The sequence below is a fragment of the Hemicordylus capensis genome, chromosome 6, assembly GCF_027244095.1.
Source record: "Hemicordylus capensis ecotype Gifberg chromosome 6, rHemCap1.1.pri, whole genome shotgun sequence".
Lineage (NCBI taxonomy): Eukaryota > Metazoa > Chordata > Lepidosauria > Squamata > Cordylidae > Hemicordylus > Hemicordylus capensis.
In genome coordinates, this window is record NC_069662.1 from 137,037,613 (window position 1) to 137,059,589 (window position 21,977).

General features: G+C 42.3%; 1 protein-coding gene across 3 annotated transcripts in view; it reads right to left on the reverse strand.

Annotated features, from left to right (window-relative positions):
• TRDMT1 (tRNA aspartic acid methyltransferase 1) overlaps positions 1-21,977 on the reverse strand; it is a 29,856-nt gene that overhangs the window by 3,803 nt on the left and 4,076 nt on the right. For all 3 annotated transcript variants that reach the window (XM_053265551.1, XM_053265549.1, XM_053265550.1), the window contains exons 2-9: positions 15,048-15,157; positions 13,471-13,547; positions 12,015-12,086; positions 10,070-10,135; positions 7,928-7,997; positions 6,322-6,405; positions 4,068-4,426; positions 765-822 (exon numbers count right to left, since the gene is read on the reverse strand). In XM_053265551.1, the coding sequence (XP_053121526.1) occupies positions 765-822; positions 4,068-4,426; positions 6,322-6,405; positions 7,928-7,997; positions 10,070-10,135; positions 12,015-12,086; positions 13,471-13,547; positions 15,048-15,157 (896 nt within the window). The remainder of the gene's footprint in view (positions 1-764; positions 823-4,067; positions 4,427-6,321; positions 6,406-7,927; positions 7,998-10,069; positions 10,136-12,014; positions 12,087-13,470; positions 13,548-15,047; positions 15,158-21,977) is intronic.

The window sequence follows — 21,977 nt, forward strand, 5'->3', positions numbered from 1 at the left end:
GAGTTTAAAGAAAATAGCCCTTTGGGACTTTTGCACCCTTCCTATGAAGCAATGCTTTTATGCTTGGGGGAAAATAGTAAAAGTTTCAATCTTTTAATAATTTGAACTAGCTGATCCGGCACAGAGCATCTGCGCCCCTAGTTCACTGCCACCTCCCCCACTCCCACTTTTTTGCCTGCCCACCCCCACCCGTCTTCTTCTCCCCCAGGCCACCCGCCTGTGGCCGCCTTCTTCTTCTTGTTCCCTACCCGCCCACATCATTTCCTTTTGCACTGCCTGGCTGCCCGCCCCAACTTTCTGCCTGCCTGCCTGCCACTGCCAGTCACAACTGCTCAGCTGCCTGCTGGTTGCGGCCGGTCGCCGCCGTTTTCTTTGGCCAGCCACCACCACTGCCATATTCTTGCTCTGGCCCATCCCATGTTTATCTGGCAGCTCTCCAAACTCCCGCGAGAGCTGCCACACATGGGATTAGCCACGGGTATGTCTTAGAGAATTATATATAAAGAAGATGATATCTCTTCAACAGCAACAAAAATCCTGTCTCATAGATCTGACTGAATTTGACATCTTTAAGCTATATGTGATACTATGCATGGCATTCACTTTCACAAACCATGTGTGATCAAGTACTTGGACTTGAACACACATGTCCTGTTGACCTGCATTAGTTTAGATCTGGAATCTTTGCTCCTTACACATCCTAACTAAAGCAAAGAAAAAGCATCTTCAAGGTAGCAAGACACATAGAAATGAGACCACTGTACCTGAATATCCTCCGCAGTCTGTAACACTGAGCCTGTTCCTTCTATGTAGTGTCCATACCTTAAAATAAATTACAAGCCATATATTAAGATTCCTTTGAGATTTCCAGTATTGATGAGTTCAGAGGTTAAAATGACAATGCTCACAAATGGCCTACTAGAAAGCTTCTACATAAAACAAGTTTTTCTTCAATGTAGCCAATTTGGGGATTGCAAGATAAGTCAATACACCTAAAATAAAATTGGAACCATACAAATAAATCTGGATGGGTTATATTCCCATATATTACCTATCCAGGTTATTCAGGATACTGTAATGACCTGCCTTGGCTGGCTGTCTAGCAGCCATGAAAACCAGTCTTTTCAGAGGGGAAGGAAGAGCTGACAGACAGGAATGGAGAATAGTCACAAACGTTGCCAGAAGTCAACACTGGGAATTCCACAGGATCAGGGCTAAACACAAATCGGGGTCTGACAACAAGAAACAGGTCAAGATTTCTAGGTCAAGGTTGTTCACAGTAGGGCTGGTCTCCACGGAGATGGATTCCAGCATAGACCCAGCTTCCAAGCTGCTCTAAATAGGCAGTGTGCTGAGAGCCCGGCCCATCACTGCAGCTGGGCCTTGTCAGGGAGATGCAGCCAGGTCAGACCTGGAACACCTGACCAGCCTCTCCAACCTACAGCGTTCCTCCCTCTGAGCCTGTACTCTGGCCAGATGTCGCTGTCGGAGATCTGGGGCAGGCACCTCAGGCACCTGCAAACACCTCAGGCACCTGCAGGCCCATTAGCTCTGGCTCTACTGAGCTCAACAAAGTTTCAGCCTGCTTCCCCTGCTCTGGGTCTTCATCTGAGGAATCCTCGTCCATGACCCCCATGGGAGTCATCACAGATACTACAATATAACCATATCATGGAAGGTACTGCTCTTAAGTACAATCACTCAGGAATCTGGAAGAGATATTGCTCAAATCTGCACACAGAGTCAGGGATGTTCTCTGGTTGTTGCTTTAGCATTTCCTCTTCTTCACATTTTTCCTCAAACCAAACGCCAAAAATAGAAGATTGCAGAAGTGGAAATTGTAGCATGCACACATGCACTCTCTGTTGTATGTATGCATGTTTGGTGCACTCTTCTGAACTGCAGCCATGTCCCCCTGATCCTTTGTCCTATGCACATGCTCACAGAGGTACAAAATGAATTTGCCATCGTGTGTAGGGAGAAGAGCCACTTCAGAAAATTGGGCTCACTGCTGTTTAGGAACAACTGTTAGCAAAAGCCACATTTGTATTTCAAGAAACACTGAGCAATAAAAGCAATCAGATATTTTATTTTATTTTTAAATCAATGCTTTCCACATGTTGCAGATCTTAAGAGTACATGAAAAAAGAAATGCCCACAGTCAATAGTAAAGTTCAGGATTTTGAAAGGGGTGGGGAAATTATGGCATGTCTCCTCTGGAGCCAAATGTGGTTAACTCCATAAACACAGCTACTCAGCAGTCTCCTGCAATTTAATGTTAATTATAGGAGAATTGGAATCTAAGTTCAGTTTGCTTGACAACTATTGTGCAAGCAGAGGCTGAATAAAGTAAAAGCTTCAGAAAGCATTTTCATCCACATGGTTAAAGTGTGTAACATAGTATGGGCTGTATCCAAAGACAGCATTACTGAGCTCAAGGAAACAAGTTAGTCGTGACTAACATGTCTCGTTCATTTCAATGAGACTAAGTCATAACTAACTTTCTTTGGATATAATCCAATATTTCAAGGGAGGAGGGGAAGAAAGGAAAGCGTTTATATATGGGTGAAAACCCCATCTGCACACAGTGGACAGCTAGCATACTGTTCCTACAGTGACTCTGAGATACAAAATGCTCAACAGGACTGCAAATCTGAACAAGACTTCATGGGAACGAGGGCCTAGAATCTATGAAGAAGGTGGATTAATACTGGACGACTGGCCTGTACAGTTGACCTTCTCTTCAGTTTGACTTGGAAAACAAAAGAAGGCTCTAAATTTTATTGCGTTGATTAAATGATTAAAAATGTATTCAAAATTATTAAACACACTTTTACATGTGTGCAGCTGATGCAGAATGGCTTGGGCCAACATTGCTTTATAAATAGCCACTGAAACTCCAGTAGGGAAGATCCATTTTGCTACAGTGCATTCTCACTGTAACTGCATCCTACAATATATTAAGTAGGAGCATACTAGTTGACTTGACTCCCAGATGGCTGAATGATCTCTCAAAATGATGCATGATACCATCACCATACCTGTTTAATGTATTTATTTTCTGAACAATAGTTTGGCACTTTGGCCAAACATCATATTTGAGAATGGCAAATTGCTGCCACTACTATAGAATCAACCCATGCTGCCTTTCCAGTGAAACATCTTGGACTGGTTTCAGAAAAGGTTTACCCTGCCACTTCTTATTGCTTGTGCTTCAGTGCAGAGAAATTCAGCAGGTGACGCTTTCCCCACCACCTATCTATGTGCCAGGAAACACACAAATTGGACATCAACTGTGCCAAACTCTATTTGGCGAAGGCTAGTCCACCCTCTGGCAGGATCAGTGGTGGCAAGGAGTGGGTGGTGAGGAGGAGAAAGCTATTGTACAAAACCATAAGCTCCAAACCCCCGTGGTTGGAGGTGCCAGATTCTGAGAACAAACATTTGGCTTGCCACTGCTGAAGACAGAATGCTGGAATGCATAAAAGTTGATCTTCTCTAGCAAGACAATTCCAATATTCTTCACACGTGCCTCTTGTATGACATACTTCCTGTTTTGCTTCTGGGTGTGTTTGGAGTAGCCAGTGTTGGGCACCACCCTGACATTCAACTGTAGAAACCACATAATGATGAAATTCATGATGCTGTTTTGATTTCTACTACCCAAGGACTTAAGTAAAGAGCAATGGTGATTTTAACAAGGATGCAATGCATGTCTTTGCCTACAGTACTGTGTTCTTCTCTTGACCAAACTACATGGACTGCATTAACAGGCGGGTTTGCAGACAGTCCATAGCATGGCTTTGTTTTTACTTTTTCAGCTTCTTTGAAGAACAGCCATTCAACAAATAGCATTGTGTTTTGTTGTTTTGGGCTGGGTGTCTTTGCAGGCTAGTATTTTATTAGAACAGGAAGAAAGCAATGAGGAGAAATATTTTCCAGAAAGGGCTGGCTTATTGGCCAACTCTTGGGTGTGAGGTTTTTTTTGTTTTAAATGAAGCAGCAAATGGAAGCTTTTATTTTAATAGGAGTGTAACATTCACTAACACGTTCTCAGCGAGCCTTACCCTTTTGTGAAGCATGTCGATCTCCTGCAAGTGGGTGTGACAATGTCCAGAAGGAAAGCATAACGCAGTAAGGACTTGGGGGGCAGGAAGTACTGACTTAGTCCTCCTTCATCTATTTGGAGAAAATCTTTTAGCATTTGCAAAGTGAGATCATTGTCCGATTGCTGCTTCCTTTCCAGCTCTTCTGCTGTTTCAAGTTTAAAAATAAAGTTCTCCTTTGGTTGGCACCATTTGGCATTATTGCTGGAAGCAGAGGCTGGCTTTTTAGTAGGCACTTGGGACTTATCTTCTTCCAAGCACGTAGAGCCTTTGGACATCTTTGAATCTACTGGCTCTACGGTTGGGAAATCAGTCAATATCTAAATTTGAACAAAAACACATGTGAATAATTAAAGAACTGTATGCACTCTAGGATCCAGAGAAAACCACCAGTTCTTTGAATGTCATGCTCCATGTGAAATACCACCTCATTTTGGGCAAAACTTGCTACATTGAATAGGACTCTGTTCCTTGGGATCACTAACCCCCAAGTAATTGGGAGAGTTAGTACATCTTAGCGCCAGTAAATGCTATTCCACAGTCAACATAAGATAAGGATGTGAGGCTTTAAAAGTGAAGCCTTTCATGAGGTAAAGGCTGCCTATTTTGATAATGGATTATCATTATATATATACATATACCACATGTCAAAGTACTGGCCAAGAGTGCTCAATAATTTACAGATTTCAAATTTAGTCAACCTCCTTCTGATACCACAAAATTGCTCTCCTTCCCCAAGAAGTTTCCCCCTCTTCATTTGCTTCGGACGTCTTGCAGGACTTGGCACTGGATACTAGAGGGCCAATTATTAAAAAAAACCAAACAAAAAAAAAACCCTTGCCTGCACACCGCCCTCCCTCCATTCTAATTTTAAGCAGTGGCACTCCACATGTGGGGGAGTATAATTTTTTAAAACTCACTAACCCTCAGACCCATAGCTGGGGGGTAAGGAAGGCCTGCTCCCCCCCATTTTTTCTCACTATATATATATATAAAACAATCAATTTTTAAATAATTGAATGATGCTTGCACTTAGGACTAATGGGGGGAAGATAAGTTGCCTTCCTACATTTTTGGGTGCCTCTTAGCCATCTAATGGCATAGTGGGGAAGAGGTTGGTGGTTCGAATCCCCACTGGTAGGTTTCCCAGACTATGGGGAACAGCTATATCCGGCACCAACGATATAGGAAGATGCTGAAAGGCATCAGCTCATACTGCGCAGGAGATGGCAATGGTAAACCCCTCCTGTATTCTACACAAAACCCCCACAAGGCTTGTGGTCGCTGGGAGCCAACACTGACTCAATAGCACAACTTTACCTTTTATCTGCAAACCTTTAGGCTGGCTACGGGCCTGGATGTTCCTGATTACCTGGAGAGTCTATATGCCAGTCCCACACACTCCTGAAGACTACTAACACAGAGATTCCATGCACTTGGGGCTACTCATGTTGTAGCAAGAGTTCAAAAGGTTAGGGCTGTGGAGCCACTACATGGAGATGGAATACTTGAAACGGCATACACCAGCCATAACCGTCCCCCACTCCCCAAATCTTTTATCTTGAATAGAGCCTAAATAGTTTGCACTCCCATCTCGTATGTCTTGCAGGACTGTTACACAGGCTGAGAGGAGACCTTCCCACACAGCTTCCAAGAAGAGCTCCAATGGAGGGAGTGGTACATGTGTAGATTATAGCTTTATACAGACATTATAAGTAAAATGCTCTACATAAGAAAAGCCCTGCCCAAGGCCTATCTAGGCCAGCATCCTTTCACATAGTGGCCCACCAGATGCCTCTGGGAAGTGTCCACAGGCACTTGCATATAGCTGTCAAAAGCGGGAAAGCCTGTCCCCCGACATGTCCATCAACCTCACTGCCCCTCCTACAGTGCACATGGTTACCATGGTCATCTGAAGAGGCAGCCACCATAAGAGTGATGGTGGGCACTTCCATGATTGAACAGGGCTGAGATCTTAAGCCAAAATGTGCATCCTTCCAGGTTACAAAAAGTTACTGCCTGAACAGCAGCTCATTTAAGTCAGATAACATTTAATCATGCCACTATAATCCCACTGAAGTCAGTGGGACTAATTTGATCTAGTCTTCATTTGACTGGACCGTGTATTGCAGCCACAAAATGTCATTTTGGCTCCCTTAAGAGTTCAGCATCCACCAACCAAGACAAGGCTGTTATGCTCAATGAGGTGTCTCACCTTGCCAGGAACTTGAAAGGTAAAAGGCTCCGATGGGTTTCTTGCAATCAGGAAGTACCTCAGCCTTGAGTTTGGAATGCCAAGCTGCAATCAAACCCCAGTGAGCAATCAATATACACGGCAGGTGGGGAAATGGCCTGATGATGATAATAAAATCTGATATTTATACAAATGATAGCACTGCCAAACCAAGTAGGGTGCAATCCACTAGGCACACCCCCATGCAGCCATTGTATATGGCTGCAATAATCCTACAATAATCATGCTCAGATGGAAAAACCCATACTGATTTACAACTACTTACATGTTCATACTACAAATTCAATTCAGGGGGCTAGGGATTAAACACAGATAATTCTCCATACCTTGAGAAAACCCTCTTGGGTTTTTCAGTGGCGATGGGGGCAAGGATAACGCTGCAGTGCCATTTCTGAGCACAATTGAAAAATGCTGGTGCTTATTTTTAAAGCCCTACACAGATTGGGACCTGGGTGAAGGAATACCTAATCCCACATTAACCTAGCTGAGGACTGAGATAAGGTGTCCCTACTGTCAGAGGTGAGTCAGGTAGTAAATGAGAAAAGGGCCTTCCTGGTTGTGGTTCTCCGCCTGTGGAGGATGCTCCTCAGGGAAGCTTGCCTGGGACCTCTTTGTGGTACCAGGAGAAGATCTTTTTATTTTCCCAGCTTTTTAAACATCTGATAAAACTGCTGTTTTACCTGCTCTTTAATTGGCTGCTGTTTTATTAGGAACCGTTAGGTTCTTGTTGGTTGTCTTGTATATTTTCTTCCCTTGTAAATCACCCTGCTAGTCTTTACTGGGCAGTATACCCAAAATATATTTTGTTAATTACATTCTGATTGCATTTATAGTATAGATGTGCTTCTGTATAGTTGAATGTAGGTTAGGCAACAGTCACAGTGTGTTGCAGCGATGAGAAAGAGAAAAAAGAAAAAGAAATCTTACCATAGCTTTGGAAACAGAATATTTTAATCCCAGAAGTCATTTCCATATAGAAACATACCACGCCAGTGACCGAGATTCATTTGGTGGGGACTAGGGACAGGGTTGTAGACCCTCAGCTTTGGAATACCCTCCCAAAGGAGCTTCACCACACTCCCTCTCTTAGGTAAATTATTTAAATCAAAGAGCTCCCTCTTTATCTTTTTAGTGTTTTTATCTGCTATTTGTATCCGTTGGGTTTGGAATGGTTTTAATTGGGTTCCAGTTTTTAGACCAATGTTATATTGTTTTGTTGCTTGTTTACTTTTATTTTGTTTTATTGCAATTTATTATTTCTGTGAGCTGCCCCAAGCAGTACTCTGTTAGGAGGGGAATGTCCAGGATTGGTGGGTGGGTGGGTGGATAAAAGTATTTGGTCAGCCTTAGTCTGATGCCAAAAGAGAGCACCTTTGAATAAGGCACTGATATGGGGAAAAGAAAGCAAAAGAGCCCCATGCTGCCTGGTTCTCGATTTCTCCATCCCCTATGAAATATAACTTTAAAATTTCCTTCCCCACCCTTTTCTGCCCAGGATATGTACCAGCCAGTGCACTTACAATGCACCTTTGAAGTTCATTCATTTTATAACAGGGCTGTTACTCACACAAGTTGGAGACAAAAGAAATTCTTGATATGTAAATCCACACTTCTCTAGTGTTTGTATAAGTTCATCCCTAGCAATAATAAAAAAGGAGAAAAACATGGATTTCATTGTGATCAGTTAATGTCTAAGCAATATAGGATTGTACTAGACAACTATTACAAGAAGTCGTTGGAGACTGACAAGTTAAGTTCTTAGGAGAACTGGTTACTATTCCAATTCTTACTATTCCTTCTTCTGTTTTAATCACATCCCTAGCTTTTGCTGCTTGCAGAGGAAAGGAGAAGGTAAAATCCCTACAGAATCTCCCCCAATGGGGTACATCAGCGTGCAGGATTTAGGGTTACATTTTAAAGCTGATCATAAAGGTATAGTGTGCTGTCGAGTTGGTGTCGACTCCTGGCAACCACAGAGTGCTGTGGTTGTCTTTGGTAGAATACAGGAGGGGTTTACCATTGCCATCTCCCACACAGTATGAGATGATACCTTTCAGCATCTTCCTATATCGCTGCTGCCTGATATAGGTGTTTACCAGCAGGGATTCCAACTGGCAACCTCTGGCTTGCTAGTCAAGTCATTTCCCTATTGTGCCATTAGCTGATCATAGTCACTGCCTCATAAATACAAACTGGGATGAGGTGGGGTGTCCTAAATCTAACAGTGACTATGATTTGAGAATTGGGTGGGCTTCATCAGCCACCTTTCATTATTAAAGCCATCAGGGGCAGACAAAAAGAAAGCTTGAAAAGCAACTCCTTGCTTAATATTTTTGCAGAGACGAGATGTTTTTTGCGGTGGTAGGGGATGTGTTTTGGAAATCAAAAATATGGGTTATTAGTTCTGGTGGGGAAGCTCAGTTAAATGAGGGGTGGAACTCCTCAGACTCTTAGAGGGGATCTACACCCCTACTGCCCATCACAAATACACTTTTGATCCTGTATCTTATATGATACAAAGCGAGGTGGCCAAATTTGCAGATGACACCAAACCCTTCTGGGTAGTGAAATCCAAAATGGATTGTGAGGAGCTCCAAAAGGATCTCTCCAGACTGGGGGAGTGGGCGACAAAATGGCAAATGCGGTTCAATGTTAGCAAGTGTAAGGTGATGCACACTGGGACAAAAAACCCCAACTTCAAGTATATGCTGATGAGATCTGAGCTGTCGGTAACTGACCAGGAGGGGGATCTTGGGGTCATGGTAGACAGCTCGTTGAAAGTGTCGACTCAATGTGCGGCAGCTGTGAAAAAGGCCAATTCCATGCTAGGGATCATTAGGAAGGGGATTAAAAATAAAACTGCTCATATTATAATGCCCTTATACAAAACTATGGTATGAGCACACTTGGAGTACTGCATACAACTCTGGTCACCAAATCTTAAAAAGGACATTGTAGAACTGGTGCAGAAGAGGGCAACCAAGATGATAAGGGGCCTAGAGCACCTTCTTTATGAGGCAAGACTACAACACCTGGAGTTTTTTAGTTTAGAAAAAAGACGACTGCGTGTAGACATGATAGAGGCCTATAAAATCATGCATGGTGTGGAGAAAGTGGAGAGAAAGGAATTCTTCTCCCTCTCTCACAACACTAGAACCAGGGTTCATCCCATGAAATTGGTTGCCAGGAAATCTAGTACTTTTTCACACGACGCATAATCAACTTGTGGAATTCTCTGCCACAAGATGTGGTGACAGCCAACAACCTGGATAGCTTTAAGAGGGGTTTGGATAACTTCATGGAGGAGAGGTCTATCAATGGCTACTAGTTGGAGAGCTGTAGGTCACTTCCAGCCTCAGAGGCAGGATGACTCTCAGTACCAGTTGCAGGGGAGCAACAGCAGGCGAGAGGGTATCCCTCATAGCATGCCTGTGTTCTTCCAAGAGGCATCTGGTGGGCCACTGTGTGAAACAGGATGCTGGACTAGATGGGCCTTGGTCCTGATCCAGCAGCGCTGTTCTTATGTGGACCTCATTCTCACATGGCAATATCCCTGGTTCAAAGTCAAACTCCCCGCCCCACCATAAGTCAAATCCTCTATCAGCAAATAGTTTTCTTTTTTTCAGCCAGAAAATGTCTTTTGCATTATTTCTGTAATGCTTTCCTGCCAACAAATAAGAAAAGGAGTGTCATGTTGATTCCATCATACCTGGCAGTAGAGGTTTCAAAGCCTTTGACATTTTCTAAAAGTACATATTTTGGTAGCTTCGTGAGCCTGAAAAACAATGTTTATATTATAGTTGTAAAGCAAAAACTGTTGTTTTAATCATTGCATTCTACCTATAGCAGGGGGTCCCAACCTTGGAGCCGCAGATCAGCAGCACTACAATAGTCATTGTGACTGGGAATAATGGGAGTTTTAGTCCAACATAATCTGTGGACCCAAGTTTGAGAATCTCTGACCAACTATCATCCCAACCAATATCTCAATGCACATCATTTTAATCTCTCAAATTAAAATAAAATGGAGAAAAAGCTTTTCTCCAAAAGCCAAGACACCCAAGTAAATTACTGCAGATAATTCATTCTACCAAAAGGCACAATAACCAAAAACCAGGGTGGGTCTACAATTGAGAAAATATGGGTCACCACTAAGGGAAGCCACTTCCAAATTTCCAGCTTAAATTAGATAATTTCCCTATAGCTCTGAAATTGTTCCTATATGACAACAGAGTTAAGTGTGTGAAGTTTGGAAGATTGGTCCACCCATTGATTTTTAATGAATTTTAAAGTAAGTTTTATTTTTTTAAAAAAAATAATTCATCAAAGATCAACGGGTAGGCTGATCTCCCTGAAAGTTCACACTTTTAATGCTACCACCATGTGTGACCACTATATAAAGAACTACCTGCCCAGTTAGTTTGGAGTTATAACATGGGGTGCAAAGTGGGAGTTTCTATTCCTTTGATATGAAGGCAAAGGGCATTTTCCTCCAAATGAGGTTTAAATGATGGTTTCAGTTCTGGAACTTTTTGTAACTTGCAGCCATGAAACAAAACAATTATGACACTTCTACAGTTTTAAACTTTTAAAAATAATAATAATTAAAAACAAACAAGTGAACCAATATCCTTGAAAGTCCACACATTTCATGCTATCAGCATGGAAGAGTGCCATGTGAAATTTCAGAGCTTTCTGTCCAGTCATTCAGGAGTTATTAACCATTTTGAGTTTCCCATTGATCCCTATGGGGGAATCATCACAGGGGGCCCATGTTCAATTCTTGCACACAAGCCCCTTCAAAGCTTGTTGCACCACTGTTAAAAAACCAGACACCTTATCTTTATGCGTTTTAGGTCATGTTCAAATCTTGACATTCTCCTTGTATACATACAAAGCCTGAAGCTCTCAAAGAACTCCCTACCCTCAAAGAACCTTCTTGACATCAATTCATGCTCTGCAAAACCTCTGTGCTAGCAAAGGGTTCTGAAGCATACAGATAAGCTAAGGGTTGCATATTTCTATTCGCTGCTGTATAAATAAATGATGTTCCAATAATTATCACATTATTGCAGGCAAAGAAGGAGGAATGGCATTTGTGTTGCCAATTCCTACAGCTCAGTCACCTATTGGCGGTCTACATCTAGGCTTGGCTCTTTAAAGACGGGCTATTTATAAAAGCACTATCTTCTGCAGAGCACTATCTCTGCAGAACACAAATCCAGTGAAGTTAGGAGGTGGGGAAAGAATCTAAAAACAAACGCATGAGAGAGACTACTTCTTTACTTAAGCACAAGAAAAATTAGAAGCATCTCCTGTATTTCCAGATAGTCTCCCACCCAAACCAGGCTCTTCTTAAGGTATAAAGGGTGGCGGGGGTGAATTTTGTTGTTGTTGCTGCTGCAATGCCTTGGGTAGTCCATTCCGCGAATCAAGAGCCAATGGGTCAAAACATTTTGAGATTTACGCTACCTGGATTAATAAACCTATCTTCTGTACCATGTACTGTAAGACATACCTTTTTTGTCTACTAACCTAAGGAATTATGTCAGCGACTTAGTATGATTAGCAGACTTGTAATAATATCAATAACTTGCAGCTAGCTGAAAACTGCAGAGAATTACTCCAGAAGTTTAAATTATTAAAATTATTACCTTGGAAGAATATCAAGAATGTAGAGAAAACTCCGGGTCCTGGGATCAGAAATATCACCCTGTCGGCCGATTCTTAGAGAAAGAGAGCACAGATGGCAAAGTATATAGGACAATGGGCCTAATTTTGGTGCATTCTTTATTCAGAGCTACAACAGGTTACATTCAAATACCATCAAGAGTCATTTGGATTGACCATTCACATGCAACATAATCTTATGTATGCTTATTCAGAAACGTCTCATGGTGTTCAGTGGGAATGGCACCTCCCAGGTTTAACTGCATGGGATTCAAATCTCATTCACATGTGCCAAGTTATTATTTTCATTCTTGCAGGTGTACCTACAAGCAAGTCTGACATTTATTCAGCTCTGTTTTGCCTTGCTTAAGGTGTGAGGTTTCTGATTTCCCCCTTTTCTCCAGTCTTGTACAAATTACAGATTTTAAAACAGGAGACCTTATCTTGGGAACAGGAGGCAGTTACTTATGCACCACTGTTAAAAGATCCCCTTTCCCTCAGTCGAACAGGAGATTAGCACCCATAATTACCTGGCAAGGCATCTAGGTTCAAGATGCTGCCTTCTTCCCTCCAGCTAACAGGCCATCTGAACTGTTACTTTTATTTTATTACATTTAATATTCGTTTACTTAAAGAGGGACCCTCTAAAAATTAAATGTTGGTTTGATAAAGTTTGGGAATTGCTGGTACAGGACAAGCTGGCTTCCCATCTCTAAGTGCTTCTATCTGGAGCACTGGTTACAATGTTGGAGCAAGGTTATCTTTTACAAGATGCCCAAAAATCTACATACACAAGAACTGAAAGACTGAAAATAATCTTGATTTTATAATTATATATACAGATTTTCTAAATTGAGTCATATTTGTTCCTGAGCTGAATTCTATCTGGGTTTTTTTTGGAACTATTTTCTTTTGTACATCTCTGCAAACATTAAAAACAGAAGTATGTGGGGGGGAAGGTGTATCCTCACTCCAAGAGGCTGCTCTGAACTTGGCCAGAATGTTGATGAGCAGCAGAATGTGCATGGGATGAGGGGAGTTATTTTTGCTGCTCTTCCCTGCCTCCATAAGTGCTCTTTGCCCTCAAAAAAATATGTCCCTGAGGGTTGTGTGACTCCCAGGGACATATTTTTGGAAGTCAAAAAGCACTTATGAGACAGGGGTGGAAAGCTAAAATCACTCCCCATTCCACTGCTTGGCAATACTTTGCTGAATTTAGATTAGCCGCTCTGTGTGAGGACGCAGCCTGGCTACTTCTGTAGATGCTGCTGTGGTTGTCAACCAGCATAATTAAAAGACTAAAAGTATGACTTATGCTACAATATATTTGTCCTTGAATTATACTTTGTATTCTAAAATATTTTAGAAAAAGTAAAAAGTAATTTCCCCTATCTTTTTAATAGAAGCAGGGTGTTTGATTTGGGTGCTTTAAATACCTACCTTGTAAAAGGTTGACAAGGAGGACTCATCAAAATCATATCAAAACATAATCTGTTAAACTCCTTCAGTGATATGCCCTGAAAAGGGAAGAGATTAATGAGGCATTGTCTGTTATGGATAGGATGTCAGTATTTATTCTTGAATTGTAAATCATTTGGGTCACATTCTATCACCTGCATTACCTGAGCTTAAAAAATGAAATGCTGCCGATTCCAGGTGTGGAATAACACTCATTGCTGAAAACACACACACATTGTTCTCTGCAGATTTGCACTTATGGTTAAGTCTTGTCAAAGGGCCAGCCACCATAGTGATGTCAGTAGGAATGTGCATAGCCCAGGATTTTATTAGCTAATCACTTTAACAGAGCAGCAGAAACAGCACCTGATTCTCTCAATGAGATTAACAGGTCAAACTAAAAAGAACCCCAACAAATCAATAGAAAAACATCTCAAAGCACAAATGCATTCAAGATTATTGTGTAGAATTGGTTAAAATTGTGTTTTTGAGATAGCTAGTAATGTTCAAGCAGTGATGCTTGCCTTACAAGTAAGTAGCCTTGCTAATGACCAAAAAATCTTCTTCAAAAGATGACAGCCACAACTCTGGGATTGCTTCTAAATGGCCAAAAGGATGACACAATCCAAGTGTACAATCCAAGTGCATGGTTGTCTGAAGCACATGATCCTATTATTTGGACTCAGACCACTGGTCCATTTGACCTAGGCCAATATTATCTAATCCAGGGATGCAAAACTTTGGCCCTCTTGCAGATATTGGACTACACTTCCATCATCCCTATTGGCCACTGTGGCTGGGATCTTAGGAGTTGTAATCCAAAATAGCTGGAGGGCTGAAGTTGTCCTGGTCTAATCCAATACTTCTCAACCAAGTGGTACAGTATGAGTACCAATGGTGGTACTTCACAGCATGGCAGATGGTTCTTGGCCCCACCCACAGGAACCACGTGACACTGCTCTGCCCTTTTCGGCGGGCGGGCCAGACCCGCCACCGCCTCTCCTCTCCCCGCAGCCAGGCTGGACCCGCCGCCGCTGCCTCTGCCCTCCCCGTGGCTGCCTCCGGCCTCCCCTCGGCCGGGCCGACCAACTGGCCAACATGGCCGCCTGGTGCCTGCGGCTGTTTCTCCCTCGGACGTTCTGGGCATGCGCTCCGCGCATGCCCAGAACAGCCAAGGGAGACACGGGCACAGACACCGGAGGACACGGGCGGACAACCAGGCACTTTATTATAGAGGATAGGAAGCTACCTTATACTGAGTCAAACCATTGGTCCATCTAGGTCAGTATTGTCTGCACAGACTGGCAGCAGCTTCTCCAAGGCTGCAGGCAGGAGTCTCCCTCAACCCTATCTGGAGAGAACTTACCAGGAAGAGAACTTGGAACCTTCTGCATGCAAGCATGAGGATGCTCTTCCCAGAGTGGCCCCATCCCCTATGGAATATCTGACAGTGCTTATATAGTCTCCCAGTCAAATGCAAGCCAAGGCAGACCCTGCTTAGCAAAGGGGGACTATTCATGCTTGTTCTCACAAGAACCAGCTCTCCTATTATTACTCACCTCAATTGTCTTAGGCCACAGTGGTGTGGTGGGGAAGTTGTGCATGTAAACTTCATTCGCCACTGTATTCACATCAACAGCCGCAACAATTTCTGAAGGAATACCACTTCCTAGAATTCCAGTGGAGACAAGTGCAGGGAGGGGGATCAGCTTTGGAAAATATACCTTCACTTTTTTAAAAAAATCATTTAATTAAGAGTAGAGTCCTCCAAACTCAATTGTGCTAATCCAGACCTTGAAATAAAACTGCAAGTCATCTATTTTAGAATGAAAACAGAAAAGAAAACCAATATGTATTCAAAAATTTGTAAACACGGAAAACTTGAAACAATGTATTTCCACACTATTCCAGTCTTCTACAAAATGAGCCTTTTGAGGTCAATGTGACACTACATGCGAGAACTGCTGAACTGCTGAACAGCCCACATTCCCTTGAAACCAAACAGTAATTTCTCTTTATCAGTTGACTAACAGGGTCACAGTAAAGTTGTCATTGAACTTGAGTCACACGTATGCAGCGTGAGCTGTGATAAGTGGAAGGATGGCTTTTTAGAAAGTTAAACAAGTCTGGAATTGAATAATATATCCTTTGCCTTAAACTTCCAGCCCATTTTCATTGCTAGATTGACACATTAGCAAAGAACAGACTGTTGGCAGTCTAGCAGCCAGCTGTTCACATGAGACACCATATTCTGAAGGATATAATGACAAAAAGGCATCTTTTCAAAATACACACACACACACATATACACTCACACACAAATTAACCAGAAATTCATATACATACAGAGTAGCAGAAGTAGGAAATTCAACTTCTTCTAAGATCACAGTGAGAGTTTTCAATCAACTTCTAGATATTAAGCACACCCTCTTTCCTTTGCCACTAATTTATGATACTTCATATAGTCTATTATTATTGTACAAGTATGAACCCACAGCCACCTAATGGCACAGCGGGGAAGTAATTTGCCTAGTGAGTAAGAGGTTGCTGGTTCGAATCCCCGCTGGTATATTTCCCAGACTATGGGAAACACCTATATCGGGCAGCAGTGATATAGGAAGATGCTGAAAGGCATCATCTCATACTGCATGGGAGATGGCAGTGGCAAACCCCTCCTGTATTCTACCAAAGTAAACCACATGGTTCTGTGGTCACCAGGAGTCGACACTGAGTCAACGACACAACTTTACCTTTGCCTTTATGAACCCACAACAAAACGTTGTAGTATATCAACATAAGAACAAACATAGGAAACTGCCTTCTGTTGGAAGTTAGAGGACTTTGCGCTGTCTCTTGTCTCAGACAGGGGAGGACAGACTAGTAAGTCAGAGGGCTAGAGGGTCAAGACATTTTGTCATCACTTCTCCACTGCTCTGATACTATCCCTTTGATATGTAGATTGCTAATCTCAGGGACTAACTTCCTTTCTCTCTCTCTCTTCCCTACCTGCCCTTCTACCTTGCAACATGGCAAGCCTCTCTCCCTGCACCATATGTGCAGAGAAGATGCAGAATCCATCTGCATCCAACTAGATAGATAGATTAGAGATCCTAACTCCTCACTTTCCTATCTAGAATGGAGTTCCTTAATAAATGCCTTATATATTGATTTGAAACTATGAATTGGCTCCAAGTTACTTTACTCTCAGCATACACGCATGCCTAACTAAATCCGCTGTGTTGTGCCTCTGTGCACTCTGCAATAATGAGAAAGGGATTCTCTCACCACAGAGAATTTCCAACACCTTTCACCAAGTCAGACCATTGGTCCATCTAGCTCAGTATTGTCTACACAGACTGGCAGTGGCTTCTTCAAGGTTGCAATAATATCTCCAAAGTTGCAGGTGGAAATCTCTCTCAGACCTATTTTGGAAATGCCAAGGAGGGAACTTGGAACCTTCTGCATGAAAGCAGGCAGATGCTGTTCCCCAAGCAGCTCCATCCCCTAAGGATAATATCTTACAGTGCTCACACATACAATCTCCCATGCAAATGCAAACCAGGGTAGACCTGCTTAGCAAAGGGTACAATTCATGCTTGCTACCACAAGACCAGCTCTCCTGGTAAATATGCATTACCTGAGACTATGTGTGAGCATGGTGAAAGCTTTGGGCACATTTTCCCCTCAGAAGCAGAAAGAGTTGTGACTGTCTTGAAGGAATATTGAACCTAAGAAATCCCCCCCCTTTTTTTTTGTTCAAGCCCACCTTTCCCCCCTCCTACCAGCCAAGTTCCATTAGCTCCATCCACTTGGTTGTCTGTTAACTGGCCTGAGTCCATGAACATTCTGCTCCTTTGAGTTACAGCATGGCAGTTTGGGGATTATTTTGCCCACTTCATTTTTTAAAATGTTTCCTGAATGTTTTAGATTTTTAATTGTTGTTTAATAGAATAGCGTACTGGTTGAGGTTTGGACTAGGACCAGGAAGACCCAGCTCAAAACCCCATTCAAAACCCCATGAAACTCACTGGGTGACTCTGGGCCAGTAATTTTATTTGTTATTTTTATTTTTTACATTTTATATCCTGCTCTTCCTCCAAGGAGTCCAGAGCAGTGTATTACATACTTATGTTTCTCCTCACAACAACCCTGTGAAGGAGGTTAGGCTGAGAGAGAAGTGACTGGCCCAGAGTCACCCAGCAAGTATAATGGCTGAATGGGGATTTGAACTCGGGTCTCCCCGGTCCTAGTCCAGCACTCTAACCACTACACCATGCTGGCTCTCTCAGCCTAACCTACCTCACAGGGTTGTTGTGAGGATAAAAATAAGCATGTACATCACTCTGAGCTCCTTGGAGGAAGAGCAGGTTATAAATGTAACAAACAAACAAACAAAACAGTTGGATGTATTCTGTTTCTATTGTGTTTGTTTTTGTGAATCACCTAGAGCCTTTGGAATCAGGCGGTATATAAAATAAATTAATAAATTAAGACTTTTGTGAAATTGACACGTCCACAAGTTACCCCAGCACTCCCGGTATCTCCCTCTCACCCACAGGTGCTCCAGTTAGGTATCCATGAGGATCATAACATTTCCAGCTCTTTCCAAAAAGAAAGAAAGATGTATATAGCATTATCATTATGCATGGTGCTTTGTGGAGTAACAATACAGTAAACAGGTCCCTGCCCCAAGAAGTTTACAATTTGAAATTCAACACAGAGGAAGGGCAGGAAGATGCAGCAGAGGGTAAAATGGGGAAGAATGTGCATGCAATTCACTTACGTGCATGTTGGCTAATGTCAGAACGGGATGATAATATAGGTGGGATGATATTTGTTACCATATGCAAGTGCAAGGAAAAACCCCCAGCTGCTTCTTAATATCCTGTATTGCATTGTGATGGTGGCAGTGAAGCCTGTTGTGAACAGAGCCTAAGAGAGCCTAGAAGGAGGCGGGAGAAGAGACAGCCAGCCTTGGCTACAGCCTGATCCCACTGTGTTCAGTGGGGTCTACTTCCCTTTAACAATATAGGATCATGACCTTTGCCTGCCTCTTGCACACTCTGGGAGGAAAAGAAGGAGAAGCTGCACTCTCTCCATCAGTCCAGAGAGTCCTCAACACTTGCAGCTATCTTGCACAGAAGCAAGGATGAAACAAACTTTCAGGCCATGAATGGAGTCTTCACTTCAAAGCTTGTCATTCCTGCAAACTCAAGAAGTTTTGCTTTACATAGGATCCAAATACCATGAGGAAGAGAAAACATAATTGGATATAAAAGCTCCTCTTGAATAAACATTTTCAAAATATGTACACTATTATTGTCTCCCTTAATATTCCAGACAAGTGGCCATCACAGAACATTGTACCTGTATGATTCATATAAATATACCTTGTTCTCCTATAGAGATTAACCAGCACCTGAGATTACGATACAGGTAAGTTAACACTGACATCTAGTGTGGGGTACTGAAACGGCTTCTTAGCTTAGAAGCAAATGCAACTGTGACCGCTGCTCTTTAAGGGTTAAAAGATTTGATGCCCTTGTCTGATAGGGGACTGCACAGCTGAGTAGGGACTACCAAATATGGGGGGAAAGGTGCAATCCTCAGTGGATTCAGAGAACCTGAAGGAGAAGGTCTCTGCCAAGAGAGCTCCTGTGAGAACAGTTGTTTGATAAGTCTTTACTTAAAGATGATTTCAGATGTACAAGAAGAGGGGACAGCAACAGCAGAAGATTGTGTCTCAACACCAGCCCAGAAGGATCAAGATACAGAACTTGAGATTCCAGATTCTGGTTGGACATCAGTGTGGGGGAAAGAACTCTCAAACAAAACCAGAGAGGAGAGCTGGTCTTGTGGTAGCAGGCATGACTTGTCCCCTTAGCTAAGCAGGGGTCCACCCTGGTTGCATATGAAAGGGAGACTAGAAGTGTGAGCACTATAAGATATTGCCCTCAGGGGATGGGGCTGCTCTGGGAAGTGCAGAAGGTTTCAAGTTCCCTCCGTGGCAGCATCTCCAAGATAGGGCTGAGAGAGATTCCTGCCTGCAACCTTGGAGAAGCCGCTGCCAGTCCGTGAAGACAATACTGAACGAGATAGACCAATGGTCTGACTCAGTATATGGCAGTTTCCTATGATCCTATGTTCCTAACAAGTTGCGGGCGGGGGGAATATTTTCTGTTTGGGACTCACGTCTGATCAAGTCTCTGTAACTTTATTTTTGGCAAATTTTGTTGTTTGACTGAAGTATAAATCCATTATTTAATTGTTGTTGTTGTTATTTCGATTTCTATACCGCCCTTCCAAAAATAGCTCAGGGTGGTTTACACAGAGAAATAATACATAAATAAGATGGATCCCTGTCCCCAAAGGGCTCACAATCTAAAAAGAAACATAAGATAGACACCAGCAACAGACACTGGAGGTACAGTGCTGGGGGCGAATAGGGCCAGTTACTCTCCCCCTGCTAAGTAAAGAGAATCACCACATCAAAAGGTGCCTCTCTGCCAAGTTAGCAGGGGTCTTAGTTGTTACAATGGTGATCATTTCTATAGAAAATTAGAGGAAACAGAAATCCCACAAGGCAGGATTACACTGCCATTGTAGAAGAACCTATCCACAGTACGTAGAAACTGTTACGCAACTTCTACAATATAATGTCTAGCACCAATACAACAGTCATAGCTAGATTATGGTGCACTGGAGGGGACATGACCTGATGTCGTTCATTTGTCCAGTTCAGATTTTAAAAGGCTGATTGACTCCAAATCAAATGCTTGGTCGCACACTTTCTGTCCCCCGCCCCTTTTTGGCCATTTCCCAACATACGCCGTTAAAAACACAGTTAAGAGGAAAGGCTGCAATCTTTGAACAATCGTCAAGTAAAGGAAAAGGAGTTGACCTACAAATTAATCACAACATTATTTTTATCGCATGGGTTATGCTGTTGCTTGTAATGTGCATCATGTGATGTAATTCCCGTCTAGAAAACAAGGCAATCATTCTTCTCAGTTTGAGCATTTTAATCACAGAACAATTCCAATGAAGTCATGAAACTGACTAGATCCCATGCAAGACGCTTCTGTCAATTTTACTTAGAAAAAAACCGCTCCCTCCTCCAAAAAAGGAAAGAAAAAGGAAACATTTGTGAATTGGGGACACTGCTAAGGTGAACCTGAATTTTTGTAAAAATGTTTTCTTTTGTGAATGAATGCTGAAGCTCATGCAACTTGCGTACATCAGTGGACACTTCCACCCCCGCACCCGGAAAGGTTCTTATTGGTCTGGTCCAAATAAAGCCTTAGCACAAAGGTTTTTACAAGCAGTGGGGTGCAGAAGTAAGCTTAGACTTCTCTAAGCTTTTTTTGTTCTTAAGCAAGGTTTTAGATTCCCAGTGCCTATTCTTTGCTAATATCAACTGTGAAGAAATAAACGTTGAGTTAGCCTTGTACAGTTTTTAGCATGAAATTAGTGCTTTCTTGGCATTAATACACTCATGATCACACCATCTATTAGATCTAGGTTAGAAATTTTGAAAAAACTTTACTAGCAAACTCTCCAACTTCTTAGTAAGCATATTATAGTTATCAATAATTGAGTCTTCCAGGGCTGGGTGTAATACTGAAGAACGCGAAGGCTGGAAAACATCTGATTTAAGCAGTTCAGAAGTAGTTATTCAACTGGTTCACACACCTGAACCTAGAGGCTCTACAATCTGCTTGAGTTCTTGGCTGGAATACAGACTCGGCATGTGACTGCCATCCAAGAGATTTTAATTTCAAGACAGGTGACACTCAACCTCTAGATGTTCATCATAATTTAACATATTACGAATGACCAGAAAATAATCAATTGTTGTTGAGTTTGACCCAGTCCAATGAGTCAATTTGCTAGGGCTATCACCCTCTATTGGACCATTTAAAATACATACATCCAAGCAATTTATCATTTGGACCAAACATAAACCTGCCAGTTTACAAGACTTATCTTTCAAGCACCGAATTGGAAGTCCACCATTATCATCTGAATTATGGGGAACAACTATGGTACTTGGCATAAAAAGCAATGTCACTGGGCCCTGTTCTAGCATTCAAATCTCCCCAGTTTTTACATATGCAATATACTTTTCAAGTTCTTGCCATTTATCTTTTATCTGGGCATGAAGTCGCTGAGAGGAGAGAGATATATTTATTAGCAAAAGAATACAATGTTTAAACTTGATTAAGACAGCTAGTACCCACTGATTGAGGGGAGGCAGTTTGGTCAACTTGACATGTAAATTTGTGGCAAAAAGCAGCCCTAGTCCACCCTTTGATTTACCCCTTTTATCACTTGGAGTGGCATCTATTCAGAGTGAATAAAAACCATCCCAGATCAACTCATCAAGGGCCCAAGTTTCCCGCAAAAAAAGAATATCAAATTTGGAGATATAATTAAGGAAAGACGCATCTGTAATTTTAACCGACTGGCCAGTAATATTCCAAGAAATC